Raw genomic sequence first — 10,379 nt, 5'->3', positions numbered from 1 at the left:
GTTCTTTTTTTTTTTTTTTTTTTTAAGTAATCTCTACAACCCATCATGGGGCTTATCCTCACAACCCCGAGATCAAGAGTCTCATGCTCTTCCGACTGAGCCAGCTGGGTGCCCCTGGTTCTACAAAGTTCTATTTGTCTTTTGTCTGCCCCTGCCCCTTTGGGACTTAGCAGGGCCTCTGGGTCTCAGCATCTCTCCCCATGTCTCGTGGTTGGGCCCAGTCAGTGTCATAGGACAGGGCCTATGGCCCTCCTTCCCCTCCATGTACAATGGGCCTCTTTGTCTTTGGGCTTCCCTCCTCCCCACCAGGTTCCACCTCATTGCCACTCTTTCCTCTCTCTTGGTTTGGGGAAAGGGTTCTTGTCATCTCTGTCCCTATTTCTCCCCTGGGCTTTCCAGTATTAAAAAAAACAAAACAAAACAAAACAAAACAAAACAAAAAAAAACCCTGTTTTGGGGAGGGGGTGTAGAAGGAACAGGTTTGGGAGACAGAATCTGGGACTCCTACTGGCAAGTCCTGAAATCATACTCTGAAAGCCAGGGAGGAAAAAGAAAAAAAAAAAAAAAGCCCTCTGGGCTGTCTTTGTCCTCCTAGGTCCTCCTAGGTCAGACTACAGCTATCCTCTCTCCTCAGGCCACTCCTGGACTCAAGGTCCACAGAACTGGGGTGAAACCTCTTCCCTGGGACCCAGAGTGCCCAGGGTGGGGATGAGGGCTGTGCTCACAGGGGCTCAACCCAAGGAGGGAAGCCCTCAACCTCCTTCCTCAAGAGCAGCCACAGTTGTGTTTGGGGGTGGCAGGGGGTGGGGTGGAGAACTGGTGGCTGTGACTTGTTTGCAGCAGTGAGAGGAGAGGGCGAGAACAGGTAGAGTCAGGAAGGCTCTGGAGGGGTGGCCTCGCCCATCTTCCGATGGAGGAGCAGGGTCATATGAGGGCAGGACCGCAGCTGCCCTTGTGGTGAAGAGGGAAATACAGAAAAGCCAGAACTAGCACCTTCTTCATGGGGGTCCGTTTTCTTTTTTAAGCGAGGCGCCATTCACACAACATACAGCGTATACGTGTATGTACAATTGTAACACACAGCGGTGCCGTTTCAAAGTAGACAATTCAGTGGTAGGTAGTGCATTCACAATGTTGATTGTGAATAAACTTTCTTTCGTTCCAAAACTTTCTTGCGGAGTCGGTTTTTGGGTACCGGTGGCATGCATTCACCGAGGTGGCAGAGACCCCGCCTGGCTGGCGGTCCGCGTCGTCTCTAGCACAGCGCCATCGCTGTGGCACTGGGACGGTTGCTTGTTGCGGGCGATGCCTGTCTCCAGAGCCCATTTCACTGGGCCCCCCGACGTGTGGGGGTGCCGAGCGCAGAACGAGCCCCGGGCTGCTCAGGCGCAGGCGCCCGGTTCCGGGGGCTGGGGAGCCAGGCGAAGCTGGGCCGGACGCCTGCAGCTTTCGCTTTTCGTTGGCCCGGGTGCGGGCTCGGGGCAGGCGCGCCCCCCGCCCCCGCGGCCGCGGCCCCGCCCCTCCGCTTCCTCCCGGGTGTGTGGCACCGCGGCCGCTCGGCGACAGAGGAGCGGGAGCCGGCCCAGCGGCGGCAGCAGCGATGGTGAGGGCCCCGGGCGGGGCGGAGCCGACCGCGCAGGGAGGCAATGGGCGACGTGTGGGTGGGAGGCCGGAGTCTGAAGTCCGAGGTGGGAGGCGACCTCCGGGATCCGCGCCGGTCCCCCGGTGAGGTGGCCACCGCCAGGAGCAGGATGGGGGCCAGAGCCTCCACTCGGGGCGCGCGGGCTGGGGAGAGAAAGTTTGGCCGCCTTGGCGCAGTGAGCGCGACTCGGGCTCCCCCCTTCCCTGAGCCTCGCAGTTACGGAGTCAGACTCCAGGCTGAGATCCTGGTCGTGGCCACTTACCGGCTGGCTCTGTGAGCCCGGGCAAGTCACTTAACCTTCCTGAGCCTCCTTTTCCGCATCTGTGAAGTGGGGTCAGCAATACCCGCCTTGCCGGTCCTTGTGAGGTTAAGGGAGATCCAATGGCAGAGCCCTGCCTGGCACTCAGAACCTTCTCCTGAGAAGTGGTAGGTAATGTGATGACCTCTTCAGCCTTTCCTGGAGCTGTGAAGAGCCAAGTGTGGCCTGGGAGTTGGAAACCTGAGCAGATGGGCTGCCAGAGGCTCTGCCAGCCCCATGGCAGGGTGTTGGAGGGCACACTCCTTCCCCTGGGGAAAGATCAAGGGAGATGTTTACCATGAAAGTTCCACTGAAGTTACCAGAGTGTGGCACAGGCCTGACTCCTAACCTCTGCCTAGGGACACATTCTGGAGGTGAGTCATCCCCCACTCCTGCTGCAGACTCTGGCCTGTGTCCCCACTTGCCAGCTATGAGGCAAAGGTGTCAGGAACAGGTGGTGCCAGTTGCTTCCTCTGTCCCCTGGACTCCTGGGAAGATGGGCTGGGCAGGAAGCAGGCTCGGTGCTTTAAGATTCTGCCCTGGAGAAGCTGGCAGAGGTGTGATGGATGTGGCCTGGCTGGGGGTTATGATGCCTGGATGGCCTCATCTCTAGGGAACTGGAGGCAGGAAGAGGAAGTGGGGCAGGAAGGTTGCACTGAGCTCTAAGGCCACGCCAGGAAACTGAGGGAGGCTCCAAGAATGGGACAGAGCTCAGAGCCCACTTCCTAGCATGCAGGGCAAGGGATCAGCCAGGGCTAGGGGTGGGCTTCCAGTTGGCCTCTAGCACTTGGGGAGAAGAGGAAACTCCTGAAATGAAGGCTGAGGCCAGGATAATTTACTGAGGGGTACTGGAAAACTCTGGCACTCTCATAGGCTCATCTGAGGCAAATCGTGAATCAGAGCCCAGGGAAGGTACATTGACCTTTCTCCCCTACCCGTCTCCTAGCCCCATCCCTCTGTTTCTTTCAGTCTTGCCCCTTTCTCTGCCCCCAGCGCTTTCCCTTCCTTCTTCCACCCCCTTCCCTCCTTGGTCTTTCTTCCTTGTCCTCCTCTGATTCATTCAATCAACAAGTATTTCTTGGGCATTTCTTCTGTGCCAGTCATGGTGGCAGGTATAGGTGATAGAGCAGGAACAAAGAGTGATGGGAAAGATGACAACTGAATGGGTAAGAGCTTGAATTCATTCATCTTCTGGATGGTCCTCTCGTATGCACTGTCCAGTGAATGTGGGTTTTGAACCATGGGCTTCCCTCGTGTGCGCACCAGTGGAACTGGCAGCATCAGAAGGTCTGGGGAGTCTTTACTAGCCAGCTAAAGTATTTGACCTCCCTGTACTTGCATTCACTTTAGCACAGTGGTTAAGAATGTGATTCTTGGAGTTTACAGTGTATTGGTTCAACTCCCAGATCGTCTAGTTACTGCCTCTGTGACCTTGGACAGATGGTTTAACCCCTCTGAGCCTCAGTTTCTTATAAAACTGGGAGAACAGCATGCCTTCAGTGGGTTGTGAGGATTAAATAAGATACGGAGGACAAACAGCAGGCAGTGCTTAGCTCTGTGTCCATTGAATGGTGGCCGTTATTACTGTCAGGATGTACAGCCTTCTCAGCAGCCTGTAGTGCTTGATGGAAATACTCGATGCAGGTAATCAAAGGCCCCTGTAAAGTTAGAGACAATTAAGCACACAGGTTTGCAATAAGGAAGAACTTGCTTGGCTGTGTATTTTGTAAAAATATCTAAGAGGTTTTAATGATCACACATATTGTGTAGTTCTTGAGATCTGACTGCTAAGAAAAAAACATCAGTGAGGGAAGATTGGGCTCCATTAATGACAATAGCTCTTGTTTATTGAGCACTTAGTATGCGACAGGTATTGTGACAAGCACTTTGTTTGTAACATGTCACGGGCCCTAGCTAACATTATGGTAGATATTATTCTTGTCACCACTTTACGGACGAGGCAGTGGAGGATCAGAAAGGTCATGTAGTGGACGAGTGGCAGAGGCAAGATTTGAAGGAACCCAGGGCTGCAATGCTGAGCCCTCGTTCTTAACTCTCAGCTCAGGTAAGTGCTGAGTAGGAAGGAGCTGATACACCCCTTTGCTGCCCCAGTCCTCTGACTAGAACAACGGTGACAGCTGGAATAGGGGTTCTTGGGCACTAGCCAAGAAAGAAAGGAGACGGGAGAGTTACAACAGGGAGGTTTGGGAAAGCTTGGTTTTCAGAGGCACCTAGGGTATTTGGCCTGGAGAAACCGGAGATGTTTGAGGGTTGAAGGCAGGATATTCTGTACAGAGGGCTAACGGTCTATCAAGAACATTTCCTGTGTCACTGCCACCCCCTGTCTACCAACCATGCTGATGCTCCCCCTCCACTGCACAGCCTCAGCCCTGCAGACCCCAAGCAGGGCTGGCAAGTGCCCCTCCCACCCATCCTTCCTCTCTATGCTCTTTGCTCCCCACTACCTGGCAACCCCACACCCCTGCTGGTGGCATTTGTCCGCCTCTTCTGGCTGTTCTCTCTGCCTGGGGGTTTTCTCACTGCCGTCTACCACCAATAGAGAAATTATTCTGAAGCCCCTCTCCAGTGTCCCCCACTTGGCTCAGAAGTCTACACTAGGTCGTGTTCTGTTCCTCCAAGTGACTGTCCCCTTCTTGACTTTTACCGCGTGTGTTCTCTGGCCCCACCCTGCCCCCCTCCGCCCTTACCCTCTGCCTGGTGTGTCTTTGCCTGAGTGCCCCAACTCCACCCCATCCTGTAAGGGCTCATCCACCCGGTCTGTCTCAGTTCACAGGAATCCACTCTCTGGGTATGAGATCACTGGGTATGTGTATCTCACAGCACAGCCCTTCACTCTTCTCTCATGATGTCCTATATGTCTCTTTCCCTCAGTCTATAGTGGGCTTCTTAAGAACAGGCACAATTCATTCAGAAATTTTTTTCCGCGTGTCCACTGTGTGCCAGGCACTATGTTGAGTTCACTGTGGCAGGTGTAGTGTGGCCCTGCCCTCTGGTCCCTTACCTCCTTCCACATTCTGTGGTTATTTCTCACTGTGCCAGTAGGGACCTATGCATACAGTGTCCTTTTTCTGCTAGTTGAGAGAGGACCCAGGAGGGGTCCCAAGGAGGGACTTGAGCCCGGGGCCTCTGTGTTCCCTGGAGCGAATGTGTTCTTTTAGGCCTGGTCCCACCTTGGCTCCGGACAGGCCTGGCTTCGCAGTGGGGGGAGGAGGCTGCAGATTGCAGCAGGAAGCACAGCCAACTCTCTTGGGGAATGTGACCCAATGTCACCCCACGTTGGAGAATAAGAGAATAATAGCTGGAGTTTTCAGAGTAGAAACACAGTCATATTCAGCATCCCACCAACCTCTAGCAGTGATTGTCATTTCGGATCTTTGTCCATTCTCAAGTTTTTGCCTTGGGCTGTTATGAATGGGGGGATGACTTGTGCCATGTGAATGCGAACTATGTGAGCTTGTTGACTAACGTGGTAGTAATAAGAGTGGTGATGATTACTGGGGAAAAGTTAGCAATGGGGGCAGCTTCCCTGCTCCTGCATTATTGCTTTGTTCCCCAGTTTCTGCTCCCCCAGCCTGTGAGTGCACCCCTCTGTCATAGTTTGCCTGCCCCCTCTCCAAGCAGGTTGCTTTTCTAAGCTCATGGGTAAATATTGACCTACTTGGGTTTCAGATGCCTGCCCCACGAAACTCCTGCTGGGCTAGATAAACACACTGGGAAAACATCTCTTGAGACTAAGAGCTGCTCTTGGATAGGCTACAATGCGATGACCCGCTCAATGAGTCCTTGCAATGGTCAGCACTGTGCTGGCCCCCCCAGGCCACCAGGATGGGGGGCAGACAGAGGTAGCCCTTCCCCCTGGGGCCTGTGGTCTAGCTGGGAAGATAGGACTCATGTACTGGGAATGCTTGGAAGTTGTGTGCAAGACAGCTGCAAGGATCCTGAATGCGGATTCTTGCCTGAGTAGGAGTAGCTCTCCGTGAACACCGGATCCCTCCCCTTTCTCTGGTTTTAAGTGGAATTCAGTCAAGTGCCAAAATGTCTGCTGCAGACAATGGGCAATATGGTCTGGCAGGAAAGGGAGCTTGGCTAGTGCTCTGTGGGGAGGAGATGAGAACAGGGACGGGCTGTGGGGGAACTAGGCTGGGAGAAGGGAGTTGCTGTGGTTTGTTAATCTGCTGGTATTCATCTCCCTGACATGTCCCTGGACCTGCTCCTGGACTTCCAGCTTTTACTGGGGCCTCCTGCCCTAGATCTCACTCAGTTGCGTGTGTCCAAAGCCCAGTCCCTTTCTTGCTTGTGATGCATGCTCTCTTCCTCTCTCCTGTTCTCTCAGCCCCCCACCACCTCCCCACTTGAACCCTGCATCTGCCTTCCTCTGAAATTACCTGGGTTCTTCTGTCTGGTGTGGTTGCTGCCCAAGCTGAGAAGTCTAAGAGTAGGTCTCATCTCTGTGAGTTGGACCCTAGTGAAGACAGTGGGTGGCTGGAAGGCTAAGGCCAAAGTCCAGGGAGGCTGAGGTTCCCAGGCAGACAGGGAATCAGTTTTGAGCACTGATACGGGAGCAGGGTCATCCCAGGAGGCAGAAGTGGCCTGACCAGTCAGAGGGAGGGTTGATCTTCCCAGTTTGTTTCTCTGTGTGTGTCTGTGGGGTTAGGCAGAACCTATGATGTGTGGTGGTCTGAAGTGACCTTCCTAGCCCTGTGGGGGTAGATCTCCTCCCCGTCTGGCTTCTAGCCATGTAGCTTGGTGCCCTCTTCTTTGGTGCTTCCTTAGGCCAGTGGGAAGCCACAGGGCAGGTACACATTGGGGAGAGGCCATCCTAGAGCAGGTGAGCAAAGTACCTGCTTTGTGGGAGGGTGAGATTCTGGGAGGTTTCCATCCTGAGGCATCTTAGAGGATGCTGAGATGCTGAAAGCCAAGGCTGACCTAGGACCTGCCTTGATGGGCAAGGAGAAGAAGCTGTGAGAGCAGAGGCAAGCCACACACACTCAGAAGACTGGTCCTTCCCTCTGTACATATCATACCCTTGCATGTAAGATGCTGTTACCCTATCCATACATCATCCCCACCCCACACACAGTGGGGGCAAGGAGGCCGCTAGGTCTCAGGATCAGGTGGGGGCCTCCTGCAGTTCTGACCTTGGGCTTGGCGCCCAGGCAGGGAAAGAGTTGGAACGGTGCCAGCGGCAGGCGGACGAGGTGACGGAAATCATGCTCAACAACTTCGACAAGGTCCTGGAGCGCGATGGAAAACTGGCAGAGCTGGAGCAGCGTTCTGACCAACTCCTGGACATGGTGTGAGGCCTGGGGAAGCAGGGATGGGGGAGGGAGAGGCCAGAAGGGGTCCTCAGAGAGAAAGTTCTCAGGCCGTGCTCAGGGTCTCCTTGGTGGGGTCTGAGGCTTGCCTGTGGGGCAGTGTGAGGCCTGTGAGTTTGTTGAGGCACCTTTAGCCTAGATATGCTCCAGGTAGGCCTCATGAAGTAAGAAGTCCTTTGTATGGAGCTGTGGAGCTTTGTAAAGGGCTGGTATTATTAACTGGGGGTGAGTCTGTAGGGCTGTGAGTCAAGGGCTACACCAGTGTCTGAGACCAAGAGTCAGGCTGGGAGGATTCCAGGGCAGGCTATGTGGAGAAGGGGAGCAGACAGGCTGGGAAGATGCAGAAGGAGACTAGGCCCTTCCGGGGAGGTGAGGTTGGGAGACCGTGGCCCTGGATCTCTAGGGGAACCACTAACTCCCACCCTGTGTCTGGCGATGTCCACAGAGCTCAGCCTTCAGCAAGACAACCAAGACCCTGGCCCAGAAGAAGAGCTGGGAGAACATCCGATGCCGGATCTACTTGGGGCTGGTGGTGGGTGGCGGCCTGCTCGTCATCCTGATTGTGCTCCTGGCCATGTTTCTCCCACAGAGCAGTGAGGACAGCAGTGCCCCACAGGCCCAGGATGCAGGCGCTGCCTCAGGGCCTGGGGACTGACCCAGCTGGGCCTGAGGAGAGGCCGATGGCCATACTGGCTGGTTCTGGTCTCCAGAGAACCCTGGTGTTTGCTCCCACCTGAGCCACCCAACTGAGTGCTGAAGAGCATCCCTGATGTGTGCACCTTTGCATCTCCTATCACGCCACAGACTGGCCCTTGAGGGCAGCCTGCTGCACTGGCCATGCCAGGCCAGCCCCACCTGGAGCTCAGTAAAAGCTGCTGTTTGGTTAAAAGCTGCTGTTTGGCTAAAAGCTGGAGTGTCTGTGTGTGTGTGTATGTCTGAAGCTCTCCAGGTTGCCTATACTCCTGGGGTTGCTTAGAAAGTCTACCGTCCAAGGGACTTTATCCCTGGGAGATGGCCCCTCTCCTTTCCCTTCCATACTTGATTCAGCCCTACCCAGACAGATCCTTCTGGAGTACAGGTGGAAAGACAGAGTGGTTCTCAAACCTGACCCTTCAACCAGCACCCTCTGAGCCTGTTTCCCTAGGAATGAAATCTATTATTTTTCTGATGTCTTGAGGATACTCAGTATAGGACTCCAGGAGAAGAAAGTACTTCAAAGATGTTTATATGACAAGGCTCTCACCTTTGGATAGGCTTTTCCCTCTCTGAACCCCACCCCCCTCCCCAGCTCAATTTCTCTATGTTCTTCCTCAAGCTTGACACCTGATTACAGATGAGGCAGACAGCAGTGAAAAAGGGAAGGGCTTCAAAGGTGCAGCAGTGCGCAGTCACAAGGGACGGCCTAGGGTTTGCCCTGTAGGAAAGGATTTGGCCTTTTCAGAGCTCCATGGCCACACAGGGCCAAGCAGGCAGTGCCTTCAGGGTCACAGGAAAGATGATGAAAGAGTAAAGGCCATGGAAGAAGGAAAGAAGGTCCTACCAAGACTGAGGAAGCTGGGCAATCTCTGCCTGGCTACTTGACTGCCTGTCAAACTCAAGTGTGGGTGGAAGGAAAATTCAGGGTCAAGTATGTAACAGAAGCAGTTCCTTGTTAGGCAGAGTGAGGACTACTGACAGAGAAATAAGAACAAACCTGAGAGTTGTGTGGAGCTTTACCCATCACAGGGCTTGTTACTTCTACTGGGCTCATTACCATCTTCTTTTCCTGAGAAAGATGGAGAAAAACACTTGGCCCTGCAGTTGGTCAGCAAAACCACTTAGAGGTCACGTTAATTTGGGCAAGCCACTTCCGGGACTTGGGTTTTACATATGTAAAAAGGGACATACTTAACTCCCAGAACAATCATGAGGATTGTTTATACTGAGTGTAAAACATCCATCAATGTAATGGTTCTGGATGCCAAATAAATGGTAGCTATCATCCATATCATTTAGTGCAGTAGTCCTCAGCCTAGCCTCACAGTAGGAATCACCTGTAGAGGGGCGGCTGGCTGGCTCAGTCAGTAGAGCATGCGACTCTTGATCTCATGGTTGTGTGAGTTCAAGCCCCATGATGGTGTGCAGCCTACTTCAAACAAACAAACAAACAAACAAACAAACAAATTAATAAATAAATAGAATCCCCTGTAGAACTTCTAAAAACACCACCCCTAGGCCTCAATCAGTACCAGAGCTAAGATTTAAACCCAAGTTTGTGGGATGCCTGGGCACACACGTTAGCCACTGCCCTACACAGCCGCCTTATGGGGCCTAGATCTGTTAAGTCAGAATCTTTGAGGGTATCTGTCGCAGGGTTATTTTCTCTTAAAGCTGCAACCCCTCATTCTCCCTCCAGGATATTCATGGGTAGCCAGGGATGCAAACCACCTTTTGAATCCAAGCCAAAGATTTTACAGAAGCTAGGGGAGAAGTTGAACAACGGGCTGAAGGTCACACACATAGTCCCATGAGCCGGTAAAGTCCCAGATTTCCCGGCAGGGATCTTTCCTCTTTCGGTAGGGAAGTTTTGCTTTGCTCTTTACTGGGCCTAATAGAGAAGAAATGAACAGGAAATTTTTGTTTTGTGGGTATGGGAGGAATCAAGCGCCAACTCCTGAACCAACTAGAGTGCAGGAGGTGCAGAAGTACCTGGCGGGGCCGGACAGAGCAGCGGGAAACGCGGTGATTCCAGGTTCGCAGTACCCTCAGCCCCTAGGCCAGCGCCTCCCTTTCTCGGAGGGCCTTTGACACCTGTGCGTCCTAACCCCGCTGAACCGCAGCGCGGACTCAGGACCCCCTACAGCCTCGACACTTCCCTTTTCACCGCTCTGTGGACGCGAATTACGCGACACTCCCACGTACCTACCCCAGGTTAGGAGTCCAGAACAGACGTTTCCGGACCAGCCCCAGATCCTGCCATTGGCTTTAGCCTTTGGTCACCTGACTTACTCGAGCCAACGAGAGGCGGCAGAATTAATACTTCCGCTTTCAGTGCGGCAAACGAGCCTCTGTTCCCGCCTTTCGGGTGCTCTGATTGGTCTTCCTCTCTCAGCTCGGCAATTTA

The 10,379-nt window shown here is 53.7% G+C and overlaps 1 protein-coding gene and 1 long non-coding RNA gene across 8 annotated transcripts; one reads left to right on the top strand and one right to left on the bottom strand.

Annotated features, from left to right (window-relative positions):
- Positions 1-343: 343 nt before the first annotated feature.
- On the bottom strand, positions 344-10,375 carry LOC121019166 (uncharacterized). Of its 4 annotated transcripts, XR_005785485.1 has the most exons (5): positions 9,965-10,375; positions 9,704-9,863; positions 8,970-9,401; positions 3,360-3,598; positions 344-2,209 (listed from the first exon to the last, which is right to left on the bottom strand). It is a non-coding gene; the product is annotated as an uncharacterized LOC121019166 (long non-coding RNA). The 4 variants fall into 4 exon arrangements; XR_005785482.1 differs by having other exon boundaries at positions 8,970-9,863; XR_005785484.1 differs by lacking the exon at positions 9,704-9,863.
- On the top strand, positions 1,497-8,183 carry VAMP5 (vesicle associated membrane protein 5). Of its 4 annotated transcripts, none has more exons than XM_040458334.1 (3): positions 1,497-1,603; positions 7,118-7,255; positions 7,722-8,183. In XM_040458334.1, exons 1-3 carry the CDS (start codon positions 1,601-1,603, stop codon positions 7,929-7,931), a joined length of 351 nt encoding a protein of 116 aa, XP_040314268.1. In that variant the 5' UTR covers positions 1,497-1,600; the 3' UTR covers positions 7,932-8,183. The 4 variants fall into 4 exon arrangements, with proteins under 4 accessions (XP_040314268.1, XP_040314269.1, XP_040314266.1 ...); XM_040458335.1 differs by lacking the exon at positions 1,497-1,603 and adding an exon at positions 2,198-2,314; XM_040458332.1 differs by lacking the exon at positions 1,497-1,603 and adding an exon at positions 2,351-4,564.
- Positions 10,376-10,379: the final 4 nt, after the last annotated feature.

This window comes from Herpailurus yagouaroundi, unplaced genomic scaffold (genome assembly GCF_014898765.1).
Source record: "Herpailurus yagouaroundi ecotype Mexico unplaced genomic scaffold, PumYag 221, whole genome shotgun sequence".
Taxonomy (NCBI): Eukaryota; Metazoa; Chordata; class Mammalia; order Carnivora; family Felidae; genus Herpailurus; species Herpailurus yagouaroundi.
Note: the sequence above shows the minus strand (reverse complement) of the source record. Positions and strands in the feature narration are given on the sequence as shown.